General features: G+C 39.8%; 2 protein-coding genes across 4 annotated transcripts in view; one reads left to right on the top strand and one right to left on the bottom strand.

The window, feature by feature from the left end:
- Positions 1-158: 158 nt before the first annotated feature.
- Positions 159-19,110, bottom strand: LOC307251503 (calcium-binding protein 5-like; the record flags this gene model as incomplete). The annotated part of the gene is made up of 8 exons (XM_080028871.1): positions 159-184; positions 1,465-1,612; positions 2,036-2,145; positions 2,487-2,621; positions 3,575-3,605; positions 7,104-7,325; positions 16,997-17,173; positions 19,051-19,110. 8 exons carry the CDS (start codon positions 19,108-19,110, stop codon positions 159-161), a joined length of 909 nt encoding a protein of 302 aa, XP_079884997.1.
- Positions 19,111-20,965: 1,855 nt separating this feature from the next.
- LOC307251942 (von Willebrand factor A domain-containing protein 7-like) overlaps positions 20,966-27,695 on the top strand; it is a 39,289-nt gene continuing 32,559 nt past the window's right edge. The window contains exon 1 of one of the 3 annotated variants that reach the window (XM_080029408.1): positions 20,966-21,068. The gene's annotated coding sequence lies outside the window, so the exon portion shown is untranslated. Of the gene's footprint in view, positions 21,069-24,223; positions 24,231-27,163; positions 27,184-27,695 lie in introns of those variants that run through there. The other 2 variants (XM_080029409.1, XM_080029410.1) reach the window with 2 other exon arrangements.

Raw genomic sequence — 27,695 nt, 5'->3', positions numbered from 1 at the left:
TCACATATACTCGAGAGAGAGGATTGAATTGACTCAAAATAAGAAAAATACAGACATCAAGAAGTCTTTGTATATCAAGAATTACATGAACATTGACAGTGTGTGATCTGCTCCGTGTTGTGTCTAGTGCATTGGAGTGAGTAAGGTTCGGCGAGGAGTCAGCGAGACATCATGCGCACAAACTCTGTCAAAAGAAAAGACATGGTGTTATTGTTAGTTGAGGTTAAAGGATGGTCTCACCTTTAATTGTAGTTTTTAGTAATACATCAAATTTTTCCTAGAAGAAGGCCCACTGGAATATTCAGTTGACTGCATATGGCACATATTGTAAATATTTTTCATCACATTGCACATTTAAATTTAACTTATCTAATTTTTACTTTCTATTCTATTTTGAACATGTACTGTTTTATATTGTACAAAACATTCCTTTGCATAACTAAGTATTTAGAATGTATCTAATGTAAATATTGTTTAGGTTAGGTTTATCTTATTCTACTCTATATAGAATAAGATACACTTTTTTAAGCTTTTTTCCTGCTGCTGTGAGACTGGTAGCGCAGGACATTAAGATGGGAGGGAAGTACTTCACCCCACACCTCAGACTAAATGGACAGTAGTCAACCTCAAAGTACAATATAAGTGTGCAACATTAACCTTAAACAGTGCAATAATATAATATAATGTGAACATTTTGAGAGCAATAACCTTGTTTGTTTATTCTCATCTCAGTGTTCAGTGCTCTACACCTCGTAGTACAATATAAGTGTGCTATATCAACATTAAAAAAACCTTGCAGTGCAATACAAGTGTGCAATATTAACCTTACATATTGCAATAATATAATGTCAACATTTCAAGTGCAATAACCTCATGTGTGTTTAATCTCAGTGTAGTCTACTGTTCTACAGTGCAGTAAACGTGTGAAATATTAACCTTAAATAGTGAAATTAGACATTGGGAAAAATGTGTCTCTCATCTCATTGTGCAGTGCTCCCCTATGTTATTTATTTTTATTCTATTGTATTATATCTTGCTTTAAGAGAGAATAGCTTCCGTACAGGGTATCTCAAATCACTTAGCTGTTACTTCCACTTATTCTTATTTTTATACTTTTATACTATTTTTTTTATTCACATGTTTTTATTGAAGCTGACTCAGGGAGATTCACACAAGAATCCCAATGTACCTGTACTGTCTTGTACTTGTGCAAATGGCAATACAAATATTCTATTCTATTCTATTCTATTCTATTCTATTCTATTTTTATTTTTTTTATCGTTCCTATTGCACTGTGGGCCAGTGATAAAGGCCATTTTGATTCTGATGTATGTCTTGCATATATTAGAACTGACAATAAAAAACTTTGACTTTACTTGACTTCACTTGAAGTTGTGTGCATGCTAAAGAGGAGATTCTGGAAGGTCAATAATGCCGCAATTCCACTCGCAAGCCGTCACTCACCTTCAAAGTCCACCTCTCCGTCCCCGTTGAGGTCCACGTCTCGAAGGATCTCGTCGATCTCGTGGTGGTTGAGCTGCTCCCCCATTAGCTTCTTCATGGCCTCCCTCAGCTCCCCAAGGCTGATCTGACCGTCTCCATCATAGTCAAACTGAGGAACAGTTAAAGGAATACTTCACCCATACGGAACTGGCGTTCTATCATTATAAAATGGCTATTATAATATGATGAATGAGGTTTTTCTTCCCTCAGTCTTCCCTTGGCCCAGCTGTCCTGTTAATCCTATCCCTACATTTTCCCATGTGTGATGTCACACATGGGAAAATGTAGGGTTACACAGTGAGACCATAACACACTCTTTCTGCCTTTTCTCAGACTAGGCTGAACTGATTTCTAAAACGTTTGCACATTTATACTACATAGGAGTTCAAAACACCTTCACATTTTCATCAGTGAAGGAGGTCTTTAAGATTCGAATGTTGACATACACAAATAGTAAATGTATTAGAAATGAGCTTTGTGAAGAGGACCCAGACACAAAAATTAGTGGACTATTATTCATTGCATTGCAGACCTCTTTGAAAGCATCCCTCAGCTCCTTGACACCAATCATGTCGGCAGTCTCGGCGAGCATCTTGGGGCCCATCAGTTCCACAAAATCCTCAAAGTCCACTCTCCCGCCAGCTGGAGGAGGAGGAAATGAAAATGATAAAATAAAAATGGAGACATTGTTAACTATCCCCTTTTTGTTTGTTTTTTACATTTACCAAAGCGATGTAAGAATAGGGGAGTTTTAGTTTGGACTTATATGCTACAAGGAGCCCTAAGAGCTCGGTGTTACGGATATACAGCGTGCACTCACACCATCACTGCCAGCCTGGTTAATATTGCCAGACTGTACAATAGCATAGTCATTCTCTCTCTCTCTCTCTCTCTCTCTCTCTCTCTCTCTCTCTCTCTCTCTCTTTCTCTCTCTCCCTCTCTCTCCATGTGATTGTGTACTGATGAGTGCATGCAGGACTCACAGATATTCTGGCTGAGTTCTATCAGTTCCATTTCTGTGGGCATGTATCCCATCGTCCTCATGCACTCGCCCAGGTCCTTACAGCTGATCAAGCCGTCCCTGTCTTTGTCAAACTCCCTGAAAGCCTCACGCAGCTCTGCACGGAAGACATGTGAGAAAAAGTGAACAAAGGAGCAAAATATTAATTGAGATAAAGCTGTTCTAAATCTATGCTCTGCGGGTCTTATGTTAAAGTACAATCCTTATTTTATCTTTATGCAACTTTCAACTGAATCAGATGGTTTATTTTTAGGAAAATTTGGCAATCCTCCGGATAACTTCCACTGTGTCATTGGTGATTCTAGGAGCCGAAGCCAAAATTCTACTCATGGTATTAAACTATTAACTAATTTGATATTTGTTTATGATGACATAACACACATTGTGATAAAGACCTTGTGCCCTGCAAAATGTTGAGTTAGTAATGCTCACACTGGCGGTAAGACCGTCATTATCCTCTGAATATTTGTACCTTGGTTAACAAATTAATTTGAGATGTTCTGATCCGGGTACCACTTGGGGCCGGTTGTAGCCAGTTAGATTAAGGTGGGCTAATTGAAGTAATAGGTGGGCAGGGATACTGAAGATGTAGCATGCTTTTATTCTGGCTTGTATATTCCAATTTTACTTATTGCTGTGCAAGCAGTGTCTGCTGTGTTCTTAACTGGATCATTGGTTGTTTTTTAAGCAAAATCCTACAGGTAACATTATGGCATTTTCGGCAGGATCGGGTGCCTGAGCAAAAGTTCAAACCAAGCTTTTATATGTTTTAGGGCCTTTTCTTATATTTTTACTTACATTTGATTGTTTTTTTGGGTGCCTATGCAACTGCAAGGCACGTTCAAGAAAACATAAAGATCCATGCCGGTTCACATTGCTGACATTAAATGATAGGAGAAAGTTGGGAAAGTCCTTTTACATTTTCACAGTTAAAACAGAAGTGTTGAGGTTTCACAGGAAGGAGGTTCAGTGAGAAAATGGAGGGCTCTGAGGACGTAAAAGTGAGTGGTGGAGGAAGGATTTGTTATTAAGCTTTTCATGACTTTGTACCTTCCATTTCCTCTGGTCGTAGATCCCTGTCCTGCGGAGAGAGGACAGGACAGACATAGAGAAATGGACAGGTTAGACACACACTTCCAATCCCATTCTGAGTGCACACATACTGTTGTAGCAATGGCGAAACAAGAAATAGTTTTAGTGCTGCAGCTTCTAGCTGTTCCTTCAGTCCTCTGAAGCATTTTTTTGTTCCATGTTTGACGGTCTGGGCAGAGATTCTCATAACTGGATTATTTTGGTTTTTGATCCGATTGACCCCAATCACATTTTAAGTTGATCTGTTACAAAATCTTTGCCAATCTCATTTTGCTCTTGCTGTTGGCAAAGCTTCGACAGTCTGCTGTGTATAAGCTCCACAACGATCAGTCGAAATGTGTTAAAAAAACAACAACTAGCAGATGCACATTGACAAGACATGCTTACTCTCGTATAGGCCTCTCTCCATTTTCCAAAAGACAAAATAATGCACACCCGTTAGTATACACAGCAGAGGAAATGGTTTGTATGTCCTGAATACGTTGGTGAAAAATGAAATTCTAATGAGAAACTGAAAAAGTGCAAAAGGGAGTCAGAGTTTGACATTATTTAGAAATACATTTACACAGTACAACTTTTAGAGCCACACACACACAAGAAAATTATTTGCATGTTAAGTTGAATTGTGGCAGCATGAACAAAAGATGATGCCATATGCCATAAGTTTGTTCACAATGTGTTCCGCAAAACTCTGACCTCAGCAGCAGGAATAATACAGGCCTGGATTAGAGGGAGCAGGGGAGAGTACAGTGGCACGGAGATTACAGCTGTAAATTGTATTACAAATCGTCATGGTGGCTTATAACTTTTTCAATTCACCACTGGCTACCGATTTTATTTATCGTCTGAATCTTCATCTGGAGGTCATATGGCACTTGTTTGACAGATATTAACACACCTGCAAAGGCTGAATAAACAGCAAAACACTGTTTTCCCTAATGTTCCCATTTTTCAGTTTTTATATTTTTCTGCTTTCTGCTCTAAATTACTAGTACCTCTGATTGCTTGAAAAAACAAAACATCTAAAGAAACAGCGACCATGGGGGCGCCCTTAGCTCAGTTGGTAGGGCGTCCTCCCCCGGGCCGGGCTCAGCAGCGGACCCGGGTTCGGTTCCCGCCCGCGGTCGTTCTCTGCTTGTTGCTCCCCTCTCTGCCCCATTTCACCTCTGTCTCTCTGCACTATCAATAAAGCATAAAAATGCCCCAAAAATATATATATATATATAAAAAATAAACAGCGACCAAGTTTCAACAAAAGTATTTGAATGAAAAACATGTTGGCACCACAGTGAGTTTTATTACACTAATTCTATCATGTAGCAAACAATAATGCCACGAACACCAACATATAAGAGTGCAAACTAGAACTTATGCTGTGCCTATTGAGGGATTCTTTCCTTGATCCACAACTCCATGTGTACAATCAGGAGCTATCATACAAGTTCAGGACTTTGGTGACTCACAGAATGCAGTTGGGTTACAATATTGATGTTACCAAGTTCTAGCACTGATCATTTAACCTGAAGGACAGCCTACGAAGCCAAACTAACAGCGTTGTGCGGCCAAGCTCCAACCACAGCGAGTTCTACCAGCATCAAATGCGGAAGTGACAAACATTGCAGTCGCACCCGGGTGGACACTACGAGGTGGTACCAAGCTTTCTTTATTGGTCAATGGGCCAGACCCTCTATCATTCTAGATATGGGTCTGGATTTCCAGGCTAGGAAACCATGTCTTTGAAGCTCAAATAATTTTTTTGCTGGCATTTTCCACTACATTTACCAGCTAGGTGCTAGCTTTCTGCTATTGGGTGCTGGCGGCGGGTGGGTAGTCTACATTGAACTTTTTAGAGCTTGTTTCCTCAAAACTGCAGGACACTGGGCTGATCGGGGACTTAACCAAAACAGTCAAATTGAAGGCAATTAAACCAACAATGAACTGAAAGACTCTAAAAACATCTGTGAAGCTGAGAGGAAGCGCAAAGTGATTCTCTGTAGCTCTGTCACTAGTAGCAATAACAAGTAGATACGTAAATCATTGATTTAAAAACTGTTATTATATCATACGCTGGGAAGTAGCTTACTGTGCATTCAAACATATGAACAAAGATTACAAAGAGACAGAGTGCCTTATGCCACAGTAGCTTTTGGGTTGGTCTCAGTTGAGCATGTAAATTATATAATCACTTGTGACGGAGAGATTAGACAGTCATTTTCTTCTGATAGGAAAAGCTGCATTAGCAGCAACCCTAACCCTGTAAACCCAAAACTGTATGATGTAATAGTTTTTTACATTAGCATTCAATTAGAGTCCTGTTTCTGGCAACCTGATGCATTTAACTCCACTATGTAGGCCTACTCTGCTTTTGGTCTCTAACGTTGTCTGAGAAACAAAATCTTTCTGTTTAGCTGATGATAAAATGCCCCACTTCGCTCACCGGCTATTCCGTTTGACGCTAGGCAAGTAGTGTGTAGCGGGTTTATCATGTCATTTCCCCTGAAAACAGCCCCCTGCTGAGGCAAAATATGCTGACAAAGTCCTGATGCAAACTGCAGAGTCAGGATACAGGCCTAATTCTTTGTAGATGAATCTCTATGAGCAACCCCTTTAATACTATGCAAAGTTATTGTAGGTATAAACATATCAACTAGAAGCGTTAAGATAGTCGTTTTAAAAAGGATGTAACTGTGTTCTATCGGGGCAAAGAACAATTTTCGGCTTAAATCACATACATCACAAATGAATTATATTTAGCTCTGTGTTCAGTCTGTATTGTTACATTTCTCCCCTATTCTCAGTCCAAGGTATTCCGTTACCACAGGGCCTATATATAGCTCGCTAAGTACCTGTGATCAGTGACTACACCATCGCCCTAATGGTTCTTTTCAATTAGCGCTGCTATCGGAAATGACACTAATATTGATCTCTGCCATATCCCCTGTCATCTGAAGAAAGAGGCACGCATGATTTCCTCAGCCCTATAAGAAGCTTAATGTATGATCTCTATTACAATCTAGACAAATAGTGTGTCCAGTTGCCCGGCCATTGTGGTGCACTCTGTTATTTTAACAGTTATTTCCTTCTCACCACTCGAGACTCCTCTGAGAAATACAGTATGTTAAAGAGATCTGCTCCAACAATTTATTTATTTCTCTTCTTCTCTCTATAACAATGGATCAACAATCACACACATTCTAATGCAATATGGTGATATGGTGGGGGTTGTCAATCACAGGGTAAAAATGTCATCAGTGGAATTGGGATAGGAAGGCTGGGATGATGTCATGCTGGTTGATGGCCTGAACTCCACCTTCCCCCAGACAGTATGGGCACTATGAAAATGGATTTATGAAGAGATTAATGGGTGATTTGGGCTATGCCAGTTCTGTACTGTGTGTTACTGTATGTATGTGTGTGAGTGTTAATGTGTGTGTGTGTGTGTGTGTGTGTGAAAGAGAGAGAGAGAGTGACTGATCGTAATACATACAAGCTGGCTCTTTGTGAAGCCCTGTCTGAGGAAGACACAAGCAGGCCCCACTAACTGGTGCATGGTGCTGCAGTTCTGCACCATAGCGCACAGGGGCTCCTTCAACGCCCGCTCGCCCCCTCTTTCCTCCTCGCCATCCGTGTCCACCTCACCCGCACCACCCAGGCCCCCCAGCATGGAGGCCGCCAATGGGGTGCTGCTTTGTGCTACGGGCGAGTCTCCCTTAGAGAACGGGAACCAACCGGAATAAGACAAATATAACGTTAAGACTGATCCACTGACTACTACAAAGGCATATGTACGTTATGTAGTCATGCATTATAATGCATTATATCATGTTGTGTCAGATAGGAAGTTGTTTGGGTTTAAATGTGGCTTAGAAGTTGTCAGATTTGTGACCAACTCATTACGCGTGTTGTTCGAAATCACATTGTGTCAAAAATCCTCACGATGACTACTGTGTGTGCACTGAGAAAAAAAGCTGTATATACACAGCCTAGGCTCTGTAAACTTGTATTTAAACAAAGGGCTTGTAAACAAAGGGGGCCCACCGTAGCTAGCAACATGCCTGTTTACAGTGCCTAGGTTGTGTATTGTAACACCAGATTTCTCATTTATTTTTAAAGCGCACACACAGTACGTCAGGCATTAGCGGATTGTGAGGAGATATTCACAGATTTTGACGAGAGGTGATTTTGACAACAAGCGTTCTCCAGAATGGCTGACTCCACCTTTACCCTATATATCTCAATCAGTTCAAACTCTGTTAAATATATCCTTACCTTCCTCGTACTGTTCCTTTTAGAAGGCTTGTTGATGTTTCCCATCACCCTACCCCCCCACCCTTTCCTCCACTTTTCCCCCCACACTTCACCACTGTTTCTCTCCCTCTCTTCCAAATGTTCGCATTAGAATCCAGAGTCCATACTAAATCCAGTGCAGTCCATGGGGCAATGCGTTTCACACCCAGTTAGGCGAAGGCAAATGTTTCCACTTGCACTGCTGCTACTACTACTGCAAGCAAATGAGGATTCCTCTCAATCCAAGATCCTATGGGTCCAGTGAGAGGCAAGGTAGGCATATGCTGTCACATTAAATCTCCTATAGGTTGCTGGAGGCTTTCAACAGAATGGTGCCTGATTTTGATAGACAGGGGTGACGGATCCGGGTCAGATATGGCCTGAAACAGCCTGCTCCTGCCAGACTGCTGGCTCTGGTTGCATGACTCTACCATTGTCTCTCTCCCTTTCTATCTCTCTCTCTCTCTGCCTGTCACTCACGCAAGCACACATGGTTTTTTCCCTATTTATCTGTCACCCCCACTCGCCACAAGTGATTCCTTGAATTTGTACCAACTTAATCTAATCCATGAGTCCCACCCACCTCCCTCTCAAACATGGTGCTTGTGCTCTCCAAATGACTAGTCTGGCAGTCCACACTGTATGTGTGTGTGTGTGTGTGTGGGGGGTAGAATTATGGATGTAGAAATGGCCGCCTGTTTAATCCCTGGCATTTCAGATTAGAGGGAAAGCTATATTAACAGGTCTTGGACGTGGGAGAATTATTGGGGGTAGTTACTGTATGTTACCAAGCATTATTTTAAGTTACTAATAGGAGAAGAAAATGTATCTATGTAGGATGTCAGTTAATAATAATAATAATACTAATAATAATTGATTGGATTTATATAGCGCTTTTCAAGGTACTCAAAGCGCTTTACAGGGTTCCAGGTTCAATTCGTTCACACAGTCATACCGGTGGTGGTAAACTACGATAGTAGCCACAGTTGCCCTGGGGCAGACTGACAGAAGCGAGTTAAGAGCAAACAGTCATCATTCCCAATCAGAACCTCGTCCAAACTGAACATAATACAAGTCTAGGTCAGGAATTAATATTTAGCGTTTAAAAAGAAAAATCACATATTATCTACTAATTTATGTTATATGTTTTTGTTGTTTCATCACATCACTTTTGGAATCTAAACCAAACTCTGTAAAATAAAAAATAAATAGTCAGATTCTCTCCTCTTATGACTGATCTAACTAGTAAGATTAATTGCCAATCAGAGCGGACTGGGCATTTTGAAACGTGGATGGTTTGCAGAGTAGTGGGCCTATTCATATTTGGCGATACTGTACGTATAGATGGAAATGTGATGTTGTTATTGTGTTATTATTGTTTGTAGAAAAGCTGGTCAATTCTGGTGTTAATGGGTGCAGTCTATCCTGTTTGGGGCCATTCATTAAGAGTGGGTTTCTGTCTGCCAAAGTGTCAGTATCAATTAAACCACCAGATGGCGCCAGCAATTTAAAATTCTACATGCCAGATGTTTCTCTAGCCTGGTGCTACCAGACCATTGTACTTAATTTCATTTGTACAAAAGTGAAGGGAAAATGAAATTTGGGCGGAAGTAGGTAGGCGGGCGGAGCCAGGCTATTGTTTCTCCTGATGAAAAACACATGTAAAATATCTCAACTCTTGATTCTGCAACATTACATTATACGAGTCAGATTAATTTCATGTGTTAACATGCTTGGCCAGCTAATCCGATGTTAAATGTGATATATAATCTTTCAAATAAATCAAACTAGCAGTTGGGACCTGGCTCTGATCTCATTAGTCTACAACCATAACCTCGCAACTATGGGGGGTATACAATCTCTGAATCTATTCGAGTGTGTGCATCAGTTTAATTATGCTAAATCTATACGCTAGCTGCCTTTTGTATGGTGCTCGTCATGCAGTACTGGGAGTTTTTTCGATTCACATTTGACCAATTCTCCATTTCATTTAGCCTCCTTTTCAGTGTGGATCTCTCCTCATTGCTGTTGTTCTTGTGAGTCATTTTATCTGGCTTAATAAGTGACAGTTACACACTATAAACTAAGCTTGTGACAGGAGGAGAGTACTGACTACTGTACTTTGGAAAGGCAAGATTTCACTTCACACTGCTAATGTATTACCAGTAGAGTGCAGCAAAAACACAATAGCTTATCAGCTGTAATACTTAATCACTATCACTAGATGTCAGCCTTGTGCCTTTTGGGTCTTGAAAACATAATTTGTCCATCATTTTAGTTAAAAAACAACAACAAAGAGACAAAGAAAATCAAAATGTGTGTATGTCTTTGGACAGCACCCAACACAGAAAGAGAAAGGAGAAATACAATGGAGTAGTGAGTGGTAAAATGTTGAATGTTGACAACATGATTCCAAGCAGCGATAGCATAATCACTCAATCTCAACAAGCTCTACAGGCATGATGCTCTGCCTGACCTCGCACTCTAAACCTTCTCCAGGGGCCTCTGGGAATTAAAAATAAATTCCATCGTAAAATCTATTAAGTAAAGAGGACAGAGTGATGAGATGACTTGCGACTCAGTGTTACATAATAGTATGTGCCTTAGACCACTGATCCAACTGGATGTCCACCAGATTAGCAAATGGAAGCCTCAGTCTTGTAATGGGCTTTTTCCTTTATTGTTCCACCCTCATATATTTCATAAACATGCACAGACCGCTACAGCCATACTTCACTGTAATAATGGCTTAGGGTGGTACTAAGTGGATATGTCTCGCACAGACACAAAGAGTTACATTTGTGCGATCAAAACACCAACCCGGTGTGATCAAAACCATTTGAGCCTAAAAAACCCAAACAGAGTAATTAGGCCAACAGCGACAACAGCAAGCACAACAGATGCCTGAAAGGCAAACATAGGAGATGGTCCAACAGGAAATCCAATGAAAAGGTCACTAAACAGCATGATGGACACATTCCAAAAGGCAGGATTTTAAATGCAGTGTTGTGCAGGTCAGGTCAAACATTTTGGCAGTGACAGGCTGTGTCCATGTGTATTTAAGGGCTAACATATGCTTGCGTGTTGACGTACAAACACAAATGCATCGTAAATAGCTGTAAATCAGTTAATGTGAGGCAAACTTACAAAACTGTCAACCTTTTCAGATACTACGACCAAGAAAAATTTTATGGTGAAACATGGCAGGCAAAACTTTTTTCTTTTTCAAGCACTGGTCAATTTTGAGAGTTTTGGCTAGGTTGCTTGCATTATAACATGTCTTATTTTATGAGGCACAAGGTCCAAGGTCCAAAATATACATTTAGGTGTTTATAATCATAACCTTGACTGTTTGCATCTTCATACTGTATTTCTCCTATACCTTTAACTTTGAACTTTAAGTATTTTAACTCTGGCTTCATTCAACATCTAGAATTTGATGCAAATGTACGCATAATTAGTTAGATATTAGGTTCATGATGATATCTTTAAGTTAAAAATATCCTTCCCTTTGCCTGCAGTGTCTCACCTTAAAGAGTGAGGTTTTTCAGCCATTATTATATCACACTATGACCAGAAAGCAATTGCAGCCTGCATGATATCAGTGACATCAAACTGCTAGAACCATAATCCTAGTGCATTAAGACATGTAATGATACTATGGGTAGTTTACTAAGCCTGTATGACGTCAGAGCTTAAAGTGCCCTTGAATGTATGCTGATCTCTCTTGCAAATTAATTTAAATGGTAAATCTGCCAAGACATCTGTCAGTGTAGTTGCTATAAGGAGGATCAAACTCTCCTGAAACAGCTGAATTAAGAATTCTTTGAGTTTCCACACACAGGTAACGGCTAGAATCTCCCGCCTTTCTTAAAGGCCTACTTCACCGGTGGGAATATGAAGGTGTATTGAATTCTGAGATCCTATGTAGTATAAATGTGCAAAAAAAAAATCGGTTCATCCTAGCCTGAGAAAAGGCAGAAAGAATGTTTTTTTTTAACCCTATATTAATCTTACTGTGACATCACAGTAAGATAAATATAGGGTTAAAAAAAAATTACTTTGTAAATATTACTGTGATGTCACAGTAAGAGAAATCACAGTCATATTTACAAAGTAAGGTTTTTTTTTTAACCCTATATTTATCTTACTGTGATGTCACAGTAAGATTAATATAGGGTTAAAAAACACTCTTTCTGCCTTTTCTCAGGCTAGGATGAACCAATTTAATTTTTTTTTGCACATTTATACTACATAGGATCTCAGAATTCAATACACCTTCATATTCAAACCGGTGAAGTAGGCCTTTAAGTACAATGTGCCCTTAATATACGTCCATACTCTGTGTCCAAGTATGGTCAAAGATTCCAGTTTAAGTTTGCCTGGCGACAAGCATGGAAGGCTTTGCTGCCATGATGTGCCACCTGCTAAAACCTGTGTAAACCTGCACTTGTACTAGAAGGTCTGTTGCACCAGGGAACAAAAACCCTCACAAAGGAGCTAATATTTATGTCAATATTGTTGCTCATTCTGGGGGGTGCTCGTGGTGTAGTGGTTAGAGCGTTTCTGCAGAAACACCACCACCGACCCAGAGGAGCAACCAGCCAGCACAGTCCCCATCCAGATATCACCTCACAGACCTGCCCCCACCAAGACATAGCCAGAGCCAGAAATAAAGATGATAAACCTTGAATAATAGATAATGATTTTTTTATTATATACAGTGTAACGTAAGGGCAGGGTGTCATATTGTATCATATTGTATGGAATGTAAAGCCCACTGACAGCAAATGGGTGTTTGTGATATTGGGCTATACAAATAAAACTGATTTGATTTGATTTGAACATATTGCTTCATGAAACCATTATGTTCCACAATTTCGACAAACTGTGCAGAGGATTTCAATTCAACCTCAGCCTCATTTTACTGACTGCAATATGGCTGTCTAGACTGTCCCACATTTACTGCTTTCATTCTCGCCTGCTTATCCATATCCCAAAAGGCATATAATCCCTTTTGCAATTGTCCAGATTTAGTTTATACTTGTTCGTGTTAACACAATGGTAGATTTGAGCTCCTGCAGTTCCTATGGATTAAGGATTTTGAGCAAAAAATAGAATGAAGGGATAAAAAGTCAATGAAAGGTTGAAACCGCAAGCTTTTTCTCTCAATCCATGAATGTGGGACACAAAGGTTTTTTTGTTCTCACTGCTTTTCATGCACTGTCTACAAATACTGACATTCAACAGTAAAAAGTCTATAACTTGATATGTTTTCTGACAAAGACTGCAATGACAAGAGCTACACGCCACAAGCTTATTTTTTCTTCTTCTAAACTTCTAATACAAAATATGCTCCAAAACTGTCATTAAAAAAATTAATATCGAGGTCAATAAATCATTCTGCTTTTGGCTGCTTGCCTTTTTGGACATTTCTCAACATGGAACAATCAGTGGGAAGAACTCATGGTGCAAAACCAAAGAACTTGAACATTTTGGTTGATGCCGCAGAGGGTGTTAAATTATTGTTGTAGTGTATGATCTGTTTTCCTGTCCTGTGGGTGGGAGGGAGGGGTGGGGCGGTAGGGGTTCGTGGGTCTCTGTTATGTTTTCGTTGTTGTTGTTTGTATGTCTTGTTTGTTTAGAAAATAATAAAAATTTGTTAAAAATAAATAAATAAATCATTCTGCTTTTGCGCCACAAACCTGTTTGGTGACTGTATAACTCAGGTGCAGGATGAGACTGACATTGGGTGGAGTGGGAAACCGTTGATACGTGGGAGGTTTTACCGAGTGTAGTTTCATTTCAATGAAAATGTACACATAGTCCGTACCTGATACAACCCCAGACTCTTTGTGCACACATATACATTTTATATATTGTTACACACTCTTTATGCAGATGTAACCAGCATGCTATTGAACTACTTGTCAGGTATATAAACTGGCCCCTGGAATGCAAAGAAAGCTGAAGTAGATAAGATTATTAAATAAAAGTATTTGCAAGCATTGAACATTTTCCTGATAGCAGAGTCACACTTTTAGCTGTGACAGTTTCAGCAGCGGAAGAGGTTTTCAGATCGGTTAAGTGAAATAGCTAAAGGTGCAGTGATGTACCTTAAGATATTGAAGTGTAAGCAGCATTTTAAAGATTGATTTAGCTATATAACAGAACAAAACAATTGTCTTTTTTCAAGATTCAAGTCAAAGTTGTTTTATCACTGTCAAAAAAAAATACAGTTAAAAGAGTTAAACACTTAAGGAGCCATGCACAATGGTCCCTCTTTAGCCCTGCTTGGAAATTACGCAGCCCTCTCATTCATTAGAATCAGTGACACAGTGGGAGAGCCAATGCAAGGCCATCACACATCGCACTATGTCATTGAGCAAGGTCCTTTCTGCACCAGTCCAATAAATGCAACAGCAAGATACTTTGTAATGCGATAGGAGAAGTTCAACTGGATACCATAAAGAATAACTACAAATAAATAATTGCTGCTCTAGAGTTTCAAAATATTGTCAAACTACTGTGCAGTGTTTTGTTATGTGATTTTTTTCCCGTGTTTTATTGACTCAACAATCAATACCTATAGAAATATTCCCAGACCAACACACTTGCATTGTTTGAATGCATAGCTGTTTTCAGCCTGAATACCCTCTAAAAGAGAGTACACGTGCATGCCCATAAATATATCTGTTTTCCTGAAAAGAACAACAGTATCAGTCATTTCTTTTCCAACAGGTGCATTTCGGGCGAACACCATATACAAACTCATAACGCCTTTTGGTTGGTCCGTTCTGTGCTACTAAAAACTATGTGACATAATTGCTGCAGTGAAAGCTTTATTAGCAACAGGAAATTTTGCAAGCGATGAACAGCAAATATACGTTTTGTTTTCCGGCAACAAAAAATTGTTAAGATACTGAGTCAGCAGAAGTTTCATATTTATTTCATATTAACATCAAGTTTCATTCAACAACCACACATATAACAATCAGTAACTCTCACTGTATGACACTAGCAGAGGGATCATTCATTCACCCATTCCCTAGTTTCTGTGAATATGCTGATTCATGAGCAATGGTTTGCATTTGATAGTGAGACATCAAGCAGGGTAATTCAAGTCGTGTAAAACATGGATTAGCGCACAACTCACTTTAAGTCACAACTTTTAAACTGATTTAATCTCTCACCAATTCTGACTGAACCATTCATTCACAGTCCAAACCATGTTGGCGTCCTGTTCCTCAAGTGTACTCTCTTTACTCTTTACCCTTTGAACGATGTGCGTCTGTTTAAGCTCTAATCCCCCTTTGTAACAAAATCAATCTCTTCTCTCTTTCTTTATGTCATCCTGCCCTCATCCCAGCCCTCCCTCCCCTCCTCTCCCCTCCCCTCACTTTCTCATCATTCGCTCCATCTGTTGCTGAGTGTATGGATGAATCATGTGAACAATGAGAACTACAGCTTAAAAAAACCGATATGTGACTCTTATTGTTGCATGTCATGTCATGATTTTTGTTTCTGCACTGCACATACACAGTTTAAAAAGGTTTTTTTGAATATGCACTTGACGGGTATGTACCAGATACCATGCTAAAAGACTGAAAGTCAGCCTCCTCACCAAGTGTTGATCCACGTAACATTTATAAATGTATAGTAGTATTGTGTCAATTAGCCATATTGTTCAATTTATCTGTCAGCCATAAATTGCCTGGCAGCCAAACTACCAATTACAGCAGCGCTTAGAGCAGACATCCGGGTCAGGCAGACTCTACATTGTCTTGGGTTCTGTCCAGTCCCAAACAAGAAGCCTTATTCTAACCTTTCCACAATCTGAAGTGCTGCTGTGTTTTGTGAAACGTTCTTTAGTTTCGACTTTCAGCGACAAGTCATAGAAGGATGATTGAATTTAACCACAACGGAAGATCATAATTTCATTAGTTTGAACACAACCATTTGTTTGTATTTTATACTTTCAAGTTTTGAAAAGACACCACGCTTTGATCTGGTATAAATAGGTGTCACCACATGCATAGCCTCGGGTGGCGATTGAAACAGCATTGGATTGAGTCAGAAAATAGTTGATGTGGGAACTAGAGTAAGTTTCGGCTCACTTGTCAGCACATGAACACTTAAACCACATTTTAAAACAAAAAATAATAACACACAAACACACACAAGACTCAACTGTCCCAGCATTTGCCCTCCAGCCAAGTACAGAACAACACCTGACAGCACACACACATTAAGACATTTTACACACCTACGTGCCTGCACAAAGGTACCAGTAGGACAACATAACAGAATGCATACCACATGAGCCGGATTATTGATTCACATCTTCCGATTCAAATTTTTGATTGGAAAAAACAACTTCAGATCTATACTGGCGCAATGGTGGACTTTCATTTTCAAAAGATTAGATTGGAAGATTAGAATATTTCCAATTTGGCTTCACAGAAATGTTACCATAGACAAATACCCAAAAGCTTGACAGTGCATGTTTTACTCCCAGCGATAATTGTTGCCTATAGAATATGATACAAAAAGCAGGTCTGAGCAAAGCCATGAGTCTATGAGAAATCTAAGCATATTAACCGCTGGGATGTTTATGCTCTAGTCTCGACTTGAAATTAAAATGAATAAAATCATTCCTCCCTCACATGTCACCAGAACATGATGGTTCACACCCCTGCATTCAATATCATTAACATGGTGCTTTCTCTCCTTACGCAACCCCATTCTCATTGATACAATCTCACAAAAACTGAAGAGAACTATGTTATTGTTTTGGTGATCTCTTACTGTATACGCTTATTTCTTATAGAAAAAAATATATAAAACAAAAGATAATACAGGACAATCCTAAAATGTCTCTCCTGGTTTGTATTTATTCCTGAACACTTGTCTTTAACCAAAAAAGTCATTTAACCATACAGTTATTAATGAAGGTTTTGTCTACAACCATGTTTCTCAAACAGCATCTGACAGGATTTGACTCGTTTTCCGAATAGGTTACACATTTTTTGAACTGCATTTTTACAAAGATGCCATTGATACGTGCATGTCATTCCCAGCTCAGTGCCCTACCTGTCCGAAGACTGAGCTGTCAATGGGTCTCAGCTTTCTCCTGTCTTTCTCGTCCATCCAGACGTCAGGGGGATCTGGTGAAGACAGGCTCAGGGCCTTGGTCTTGGTCTTAGGATTCCTCTTCAAACTGGCTGAGCTCCATCGCCGCAATGAGTCGATCTTCTTCTTGATGGAACCCTGCAGGAAACGAAGGACGAGATTGTGAAGTTGTTTTGCACATTAAGAGACAGACACGTGAATGAACAGAAAGAGAAGCTGAATGAAAAAGGGCCAGCCATGCAGCAGAGATGGACTGAAATATACTGTATTTGACCCTTTGACACAATTGTAAAAAAGAAAGGTATAAGATCATGTAGACCAACATAAGCACACACACATGCATGCGCGTGCACACACACACACACACGCATATTGAATTAACCATTTAATATAACCTTATAAATGTACCAGCTCAGAGAAGTTCCTGCATTGGTAGAATTTAGTCTCAGAAAGAACTATGTTATTATTAAAAATTGTCATCATGTGTTGCTCTAAAATTGCATTTGTGTATTAATGACTATGGGACACCATTCAGCTTGAAAGCGGAAACAGAAAAAGTAGAGGGTATGTCCATACCAGCTAGGCCTCAGACGAACATTGGGTCACAACAGTATTTTAAGGGTGTATTCACACATGCCGTGTTTAGTTCGGTTGAAACGAACTCAGATGCACTTCTGCCTTCGGTGCGCATCTTTCAGGCAGGTGTGAATACAGCAATCGCACTCGGGTGCGGACCAAACAAACGCTCCGAGACCCAGCTGAAGAGGTAGTCTCGATGCGTTTCCAAACGCACTCTGCTGCAGTTCGTTTGTGGTGTGAATTTGTTCGGACTCGATCCGACCCAAATGCAGGAGGCACTGTGCCTTTTCTTTCTTTTCTTTTTTAATAAATAGCCGTCAGCTTCACATTATGGGAAAGTGTTGTTGTCACCATTATTAGGAAGATTAGTTGTGGTTTGACCGGGAGCCCAGAACAATATAAATGCTGAATGTGTTCAGCGATCAGATGAAGGAGAGGGGAGCGTCTCTCGCACAGTGCCAACAGGTTCACGCTGCGCAAGAAGTGTGTGTTTTTATTTTGCTTCCCATGTACGGGACCGTCAATACTATCCCCGTGTCAGTTTGGAGCTGAACTGCGCCGACCCAGCTGATACACAGTTTAATCAGCTGAGTGTCAGCTTGAGCCTATTCTTCTCGCGTGACGCGCATCCAGCACCAAAAATACAGTAAAAATGATGTTTCACATCGTAGGCTACAAGCCACATAACGTGGCATTGACATAAGGCTACACATTATGACCATATGAAACAACAATAATTTGATGTTTTTCCTCTTTATTTATAGGTTAGATGTAGGCCCTTTTATTATTTTTAGCCCCATATTATATCAATGATATATATTTCGCAGTTTAAACTTCGTGCTTCCTGTTTCTCTCCACCCCAGAATGTCTGTCCAATGAATGAATGACCTCAGATCACGTGTGGTTTTGCTTCGTAATGCTGGTTCACTTGCAAAAGGGGCAATATGAAAGTGGACCACACCAAACAAAAAAAATCAAAACTCTATTTGGTCTGGACCAAAGCAAGTGCACTAGCGGACTTTCCCAGTGTGAATACACCCTAAGTAGAGCTTGTGAGAGCACCAGAGGATGGATTTAAAGGTGTAATCAGCAATTCTGGAGCACTTGTTGCCAAAATCATTTTTTGTCAAAATCAGTGAATATCTCCTCACAATCCCCTACCTGTCCGTACTGTGTGCATCCTTGAAAAAAATGGTCTTAATAAACAAAGAGTAAGTAAACAGAAGGGGGGAGGCATAGTTACAACATGGTCGTTTACAGAGCCTAAGCTGTGTATCAACACTGGATTACTGTTCAGCGCGCACACACAGTATGTACATGTAGCGGATTGCGGAGATATATTGGCTGATGTTAACAAACACAATGTCACCCTTAAATTGCTTACACCTCCTTTAAGAAAGCACAAAGTAACATTTTGGCATTGCACTCCCACTGACCTTCTTCACTAACTTGCCCTCTGGCACCTCCAGGGCTGATAGGACTTTGGCGTCGGTCATCCCTGCAGCATGCACAGCGTTTGTCTCTGGTCCACTCCTCCTCTTTATCCGTCTCTAAAGCGTCTGACACCGGTTGATTATCTGAGGCATACTGTATCTCCTACTGTTGTCGTCGCTCCTCCTTCTCTCATCTCTCGCTTTTCCCCTCTTTCATCCCCTCTGCCTGTTGTGTGCATCCATCCATCGCTCGCATTTTCATCTGTCAGTCTGTCGGTCCATTAACATCATGGTGTGTACGTTGGTCAAAGTGTATTTTTTCCTGCTCACTCTTTCATAATGCTGAAAGGCAAAACAAAGCAAGTGTTGCATGCAGATCTCACAATTCTGAAGCCTGACACACCATTATGTTCTGTCCATGAATAGCATCTTGAATAATCCTGCAATAATTTTCTCTCAATCTCTCTCTGATCTCGTATGTTACGATGCTGCCCTCGGCTTGTCCTCAATCCTCTGCACTCAATAGTATGCATTACATTTACATGCACATGTACACACATGGCACAATTCCTACATATAAAACCAACGGTGTTTGCTACCAAAGAGGTCACTCGTTTTTGATCCATTTGATTCAGTGTGAAAGTGTATAACTTGCATCAAAACATACGTAGGGCCAGAACATTTAGGTGTTTCAAGAATTTAAGGCTATACATGTAACTTAACGGAGCTATCATAAATGAGCAATAGGCCTTTTATCACGGAGGACATTTTGACTGGTCGCAGGAGGAAAAGGTTTATATAATAATATAATGAATGATGGTTAGCTGCTTTGGTTTCAGGGCCGTGATAAATGTATCAGTCCGTACACAATAGTTAATGAAGTGGTGCGTCATGCCTTTGAATTATACAGCGGCCATTCGCCACACGTTTCTCTCTTTTCGTCCTCTCCAACTACATACTGTATCCTTGTGTCCACTCCAGTCCCTTTCACTGCCATGTTTCATCCACCCATCAGAGGCCCTCAGGCTTTCCCTATACAGTCTGCACACTGTACGCTGCATTTTTCTACCCTTGTTTGTTTGTCAGTTATGCTTCATGCCTCTATCTTTATCTGCACAAGTACCTGCCTGCCCAAGGCATATTACCTGTGCCTATACATGACTTTTCCTTCCAGTAAAAATTGCACTACAATATTTTCTCTGCACCATTGTTAGCCCTCTGTGTGTGTCAGTCACAAATACAGCAAGTTCCTCGTACTAATTGTTCGCATGATATTTTGTCATTCTGCCATCAAACCCCCAGCAACCGCTTCCCTGGCAGTTCCACACACGCTTTTTATAGTTATGTTGTTGTTGTTACTTTATACACTAACTGTGTTTTTGAATTTGCATTGTTTTTCTTGTCTGTATCCTATTTTTAGAGGTACGATTTCTTTTTGAGGGTTTAAATAATCTGTTACATCTGTATGGTGCCACTATGTTGGGCTGTCATTGAAATGGTTGGAATGTGTGTGTGTGTGTGTGTGTGTGTGTGTGTGTGTGTGTGTGTGTGTATCATGTACTTCAGACCATCCTTGCAGTCAATACCGCACTAAGACAACAAAGTCTGGACAAGCTACTGTCCTTTATCTCTTTAGAATGACATCATAGTGTCACAATTTGTGTTACAGTTGTGAGGGAATTTTGGGTTTTTAGTTGTAATATTAATGGGAAAGATTGAGAGGTCATATATGCGAACCAGAAATGCTAAACCTCAAGGAAGTTACTAATTAAGGAAATACCTTAATACTTCATGCCTCTTTAAACTTGACTCCAGGTTTGCTAGAAACTGGCTTGAAAGGTAACTCCCCCTTCCCTTCTCAACAAGTCAACATCTCAACATGTCCCTGCATGTGATTTCTGGTGTGGTCCAACCCTCAGATATTTCATATAAAATGACACAAAGTAATGTTTGAACGGCAATCAACTGTCTTTATTATCTGACAGCAAGGAACATTCTTTGTATCAACATTCCATCCAGGGGTAAGTAAAATAACATTTACAAAAGGTTTATTGCATTGTATTGTTTATTGTTCCATTTACAAAAATGTACATTATAATTGGATCCACAGTTGTATGTGCACAAATGCTGTTATCTTTGATCTCTTCGTTGAATGTGCATTGACATGACATGCGATCTACAACTTTGTGCATAAGGATTACATTTTTCTTTTTTTTTTGCAAATGGCAATTCATCATATTTGTATATGTGTATGCACGAGTGTATACCTCAGTACATGATGTTTTAAATAAAAAATCATTGACATGCGATGCACTTTACGTTTAGTCAGCATCTGTCAGCTATAAGTACTCTAGCAGTGCATTAAACCCCTCTCCCTCCCTTTACCTACCCACCCACCCACTCTCTCTTTCATTCTTTCCTTATCCCATCGAACCATTTTTCACAGCGCTTTATATAATCACTCTTGCTCTATAATTTTTAACATCTAACGTGGTCAGTGTTCTAACAGTTTTTTTCAATTCATCCTTGTGTGTGTGTTTCTGTCTTATTCTATACTTTTTGGAGTTTAGCGTCGTAAGTGCATTTTTCCTGTTCCATTCATGTCTTTCTTCAGAAATATTCTTTTATTTTAACTAAGAAATATTCAGCACTCAGTTTGTCTGCTGTTTCCCTGTATGCTGGATCTTCTGCCAGCTGCATCCACTCATTACTCCTTTATTAAGAAGTGTGCCAAAATAATTGGAATAGGGAGGTTGGTCAACTTTTTTTTTTAAGCGAGACCCATACCAGAGTTATTTGCTTTGAATCCTCCTCTTGACATCAGACCAGAACTGTAACACTCCCCCTCCTAATGTAAATACAGTATTGAAGAGGTTGCTGAGTTAGAGGTGCAAACCAAAAATTGTTTATTTCTGCATAATTAGTTTAAACCACTAAATTAAACCGTAGTTTCACATTCTTTTTTGTGGCAGTTAATCTTGCAAGGGAAGGCTGAAATTAGAATATTAATACTAGGTATGAAAACAAAAGAAAAGTGCCCCCACCCATCCTCCAAAAAAACAAAAAACACTCAACCGTCCCGCCATTTTTTAGTCCCTTACAGATATCCTTTCCTGCACTCCCCATGTTTTATATAGCTGATTATGAGATTTCATGAAATATGCACAGGATGCATTTTAGGGACACTTTTGCCTCCTTATTTCCCTCCTCTTTCCTATCCTTACCTCTGTTGTTCATCCCTGTTTTTTTGTAACTTTGGATTCACTGTATTTGTTTTTGCCAAATCACTTCAATGATGCAAACAAATTAGTGCATTTCTACACAGTGAAGAGAGGGATAGATAAAGAGAGGGAGAGATATTCTCAGGAAGGGTGCAGGATGGGGCAATAGATAGAAAATAATAATCTGCTGGTACTGAACTGTCAGTTTGACCTGTTAAATTTAATCCTGCTCTGTCCATGTATTGTGAATCTTCAATATCTGATTTTCGCTCCAAATTACAACTACCTCCATGGTAATCCCACACTGCTGTGGTGGCCTACATTACACTACAACCGGTGTATGGGGCGTGTCCAATTGAGTGTGAAGTCAATTGCGAATGAGATGAGATGAGACAAATCAAAATGCATATGAGTGGTGATGACATCCAATCACCCAGAGAGGTGTAGGTTGAGCAGTTCAGATTTGAAGTGCTCCCGGATTACAGGACCTGAAAAGCATAATCCGACTTCATCATTTCATGTTTATTTGTATGTTTATGTAATTAGTGCAATACTGCTCTCTGGTGGTCAAAATATGAATAGCATGAAAACCCCAATTTATAGCAATCAAAGTGGAACACTTTCAGATCAGTTTTTGTCAAAATCAGTGAATATCTCCTCACAATCCCCTACCTGTCCGTACATGTGCAACCTTGAAAAAATGGTCTTAATAAACAGCCTAGGCTCTGTGAACTGGTATGTAAACAAAGAGCCAAGAAAAATATTTCACTGTTTACTTATACTTCATCTTTCTTATGTGTCAAAGTGCAATATACCTTATCTTCTCCTCTTTATTATACCCACTTCTATGTTAAAACATTTTTTGTTTCCATGACATTCCAAATGTAATATCTGTAGTAAACAACTCAGTGTAATTTGGGGTTTGTCCCAGCTTATTTAGAAGAAGCTACTGTTACCTTTTATTTTTTTTAGGTTTCCCCAAAGATACCGTCCTTCTAAGCTCTCTTACATTTGAACTAAGATCTGTGGATTCTGTGGAGATTTGAAAAGCCTTTCTTATGAGCTGATAAATACATGCAAACCCCTTGTGCATTTCACACATTTCTTCTGTTTATATTTAAAGTTTACTTTCAGAAAGGAAATGTTGAAGAATTGCAGGGCACAAGAATCAAATGGTAACACTTTAGTACAGTGAACTAAAGGGATTTCAGAAAGCTCCTTTACTAAGTACTGTAATTTAGGAATACTCGGTCATTATAATCCAAAGTAAAACTTGACTGGCTTATCGTCAAACTTGCTACAGTACCACTAAAAACAAATGCTACCTGCATTTTCATAGCGATAAAAATATATTTTATTTATAGCAGTGAGTGAAGCAAGTGCTGTGCATTGAATGGTACATTTGAACAAAATGAAGCCTAAACGTATACAAAAACACAAATATTGGGGTAGGTGCCATTGGATGAAAAGTCAGTCATCAAAGTTGTTATAAGTCATCCTATGAAACAGTTTTCAAGAAATTTCAGTAGAAAAAAAAGAAAAAAAAGACATCAACATTGCCAGCAATGCAGCTAGTTGACTAATACTTATTCCTGCTCCACATGCTTTTTGTCAGTGATCACAGTGTTTATGTGATAGGTCAAAAGATGTCCATTTCATTAGGCCTTCAAGTGCATTAAGACATACTGTATGCTAAACCTCAAGGAAGTTACTAATTAAGGAAATACCTTAATACTTCATGCCTCTTTAAACTTGACTCCAGGTTTGCTAGAAACTGGATTGCAAGATAACTTCCTCTTCCCTTCTCAACAAGTCAACATGTCCCTGCTTGTGTAATAGAGTGTAGTCCAACCCTCAGATATTTCATATAAAATGACACAAAGAGTAATGCTTGAACATCAATCAACTGTCTTTATTATCTGACAGTAAGGAACATTCTTTGTATCAGAATTCCATCCAGGGGTAAGTAAAATAACATCTACAACAGGTTTTCTGTACTCTTCCATTTACAAAACTGTACATTATATTTGGATACACACTTGTGTGTGCACAAATGCTGTTATCTTTGATCTCTTTGTTGAATGTCCTTTGACATGACATGCGATATACAACTTATTGGTGTATGAGGATTACATTTTTCTTTTTTGCAAATGCCAATTTATCATATTTGTATATGTGTATGCATGAGTGTATTGTTAGATCCCGGAGTTGTAGTTACCCCTGTACAGGAGGTTCCAGTATCAGCTCTCCGTTTAAAGGGTCCGATTCCTATCACCTGGGAGTATTACTCGTTCAAGGATAAACTAGGAATAATTAAGCTGGTGGCGAGGAGACACACCTAGCTTTCTAACTGCCTTCGTCCTGATGTTTACCCTGCTTACACTGGCCCAGCAGTAGGACCGAATAGCCCTTGGGTCTTACTACCACACCAGTCGCATCAGTTAACGGCAGCTCTCCTCTAAATGATCCAGGCTCTTGGTATAGTTGCCAGGATAGGGTTTTAATGACCAGGACAGCAGGCCATAAGGGTATGTTTAGTTTAAAGGGCTAGAAGTAACCTATAAAAACCTTTTGTAGATGTAAGAACACACTTCACCTAATAAATTACAACCTTAGAAAAGATAATGATCCAAGGTCCACAACAACGTGTTAAATGAAGATTAAATGCTTTATTGCTATTAAAGGCAGGCATACAGCTCAATTCAGATTCAAAAATTATTACTTACATTGACTGGCTATTCTCACAATGGTCCCTACTCTATCGTCTAATATCTAACCTTCAATGCAGCAGAGCTGAAGCGGGGAATATTGGTATCCGGTTGGGTTGTGGAGAGGCAGAGGGAAAGTCACTTGGCCTAGCAACTTCTCCTTCACCGTTGTCTGGGAACTGCACGGAGATCCTCCCAAACTTTGTTTTAAGTCTCAGAAAGTTCTCCTAAGAGGTGAAGAGAGGGGAGCCTAGTCAGACTCAGCCTTCCAAACCTCCCAGCCGTCCGGCCTTGATTCGCTCAGTCCAACCGTGTGAGCATTCAAACAAAGAGTTCTCCTAATTGTCCTTTTCTGCTGGTTGGAAGTGGTTAAGCGCTCTTGTTGTCGTTCCTCTGTGATTCAGCTGATGAAGGGTGTTGAGTTCTCTAAGTCGTGCGATGTCTTGGCTGCTCTGTTTCTCTATCTCGTCCAGAGACTTAAGTTCTTTTCAGAGACTAAGGGAGTATTCACACATGCCGTGTTTAGTTCGGTTGAAACGAACTCAGGTGCACTTCTGCCTTCGGTGCGCATCTTTCAGGCAGGTGTGAATACAGCAATCGCACTCGGGGGCGGACCAAACAAGCGGACCGAGACCCAGCTGAAGAGGTGGTCTCGATGCGCTTCAAAACAAACTCTGCTGCAGTTCGTTTGTGGTGTGAATTTGACTGGACTCGATCCGACCCAATTGCAGGAAGCACTGCGCCTTTGATTTCTTTTCTTTTCTTTTTTTTCTTTAATCGCCATCAGCTTCACATTATGGGAAAGTGTTGTTGTCGCCGTTGTTAGGAAGATTAGTTGTGGTTTGACCGGGAGCCCCGAGCGAAAATATTACAGTTGATAATGACGCGTACACATGCTGATATGTTCAGCGATCAGATGGAGAGGGGAGCGTCTCCCGCACAGTGCCAACAGGTTCACGCTGCGCTTTGCATGAAGTGTGTGTTTTTATTTTTCTTCCCAACGTGACCGTCAATACTGTCCCTGTGTCAGTTTGGAACTGAACTGCGCCGAACTGACACCCAGCTGATACACTGCTTAATCAGCTGAGTGTCAGCTTGAGCCTATTCTTCTCTTGAGCCGCGCGTCCAACAGCAAAAATACACTATACATTATGTTTCACATCGTAGGCTACAAGCCACATAACGTGGCATTGACATAGGGCTACATATTATAACCATATGAAACAACAATAATTTGATTTTCTTCTTCTTTATTTATAGGCTAGATGTAGGCCTTTTTATTATTTTTAACCCCGTATTATATATCAATGATATATTTCGCAGTTTTTACTTCGTTCTTCCTGCTTCTCTCCACCCCAGAATGTCTGTCCAATGAATGAATGACCTCAGATCACGTGTGGTTTTGCTTCGTAATGCTGGTTCACTTGCAAAAGGGGCAATATGAAAGTGGACCACACCAAACAAAAACAATCTAAACTATTTGGTCTGGACCAAAGCAAGTGAACTAACGGACTTTCCATGTGTGAATACACCCTAAGTCCTTTTCTTCGTCCGTAGCTTGCTTCTCCGGGGTGGTCGATCCGAGGTTTGCTTGCTTCCGTCCGCGAGGTCCGACGAGGCTTAACTGACTCTTCCTCCGTAAAACCTTGTCTTATATCCTCTTTATTTTATGGATGAATAACTTTTACTAGTTTTACTACTTCCCCTCTCTCTTGGCAACAACACTCTAACTTTCCACTTCGATTCTTATCTTAACACCTGCTTACACCCCGCCCTGCCAGCTTCCTGTGCAGCATCCTGTGTCGCTCCAACTCTTGACAGCACTTCTCTGACTATACTTCTAACATTATAACACATCACGTAAATCATACGTACTTTAAATCATATTATTCATTAATACATCAATCAACCATTTCATGGTAACAACATAATTCATTACATTTGTACTTCATCGCTTTAGCTTGCATGCGGTTACATATCGATGGCCGAAAAGCAAAACCTCCTATCTGCATTTTTTCATTTTATTTTTTTTTCTTGAAGTGATGAGAACAAGGAAGGCTGCTCCTCTTCAGTAGTTTTGCAACATTTTCCCGCCCTTCATTGTGACAGAAAAGTCACATGAAAAAAACCTCCTATCACGTTCGCCGGGAATATATTTAAGTTCAAAACCTCCCATCTACACTAGTTCAACACTTGAGACTTCTCAGGTATGTAAACTAATCTTAATGTCTGTCAGATTGCAGTAATCAACTGTTTTCTTAATCAAATCTGTCTTCCACCTTTACTAGTGAAGTATTTGTTAGTATCTCTGTCAAGTTAATGATGAGAATAATATGAATTGGGGAGGGTACCGTATTATTGCTATTATGCATCAGCGTATTACTGTATAAACCATAGATATATCTATGGTATTAGCGCCCAATAGTGAACACTTTATTTCACCAAGAGGGTGAGTTGATCTAAAATATTATAGATAATACTTGAAACAGCTCTGATCACCATAAATAAGCGTTTTTGTTAGCCTAGCTCTTTTTGGTAAAAACAGAGTTTATTTACAGCCAGCACTCTTTGAACTGAGTTAAAATTTTACACTTAAAAAGTAGATGAGTAGCCTATAAAGAGAAGCCTATGCCAGACAGAAGACTGCCCAATAAAGGTGGAGACTTACAGTATCTCACAAAAGTGAGTACCCCCCTCACATTTCTTCAACTATTTCATT

This window comes from Ammodytes marinus (assembly GCF_949987685.1).
Source record: "Ammodytes marinus genome assembly, chromosome: 6".
Taxonomy (NCBI): Eukaryota; Metazoa; Chordata; class Actinopteri; order Uranoscopiformes; family Ammodytidae; genus Ammodytes; species Ammodytes marinus.
This window is presented reverse-complemented; position numbering and strand designations above follow the sequence as displayed.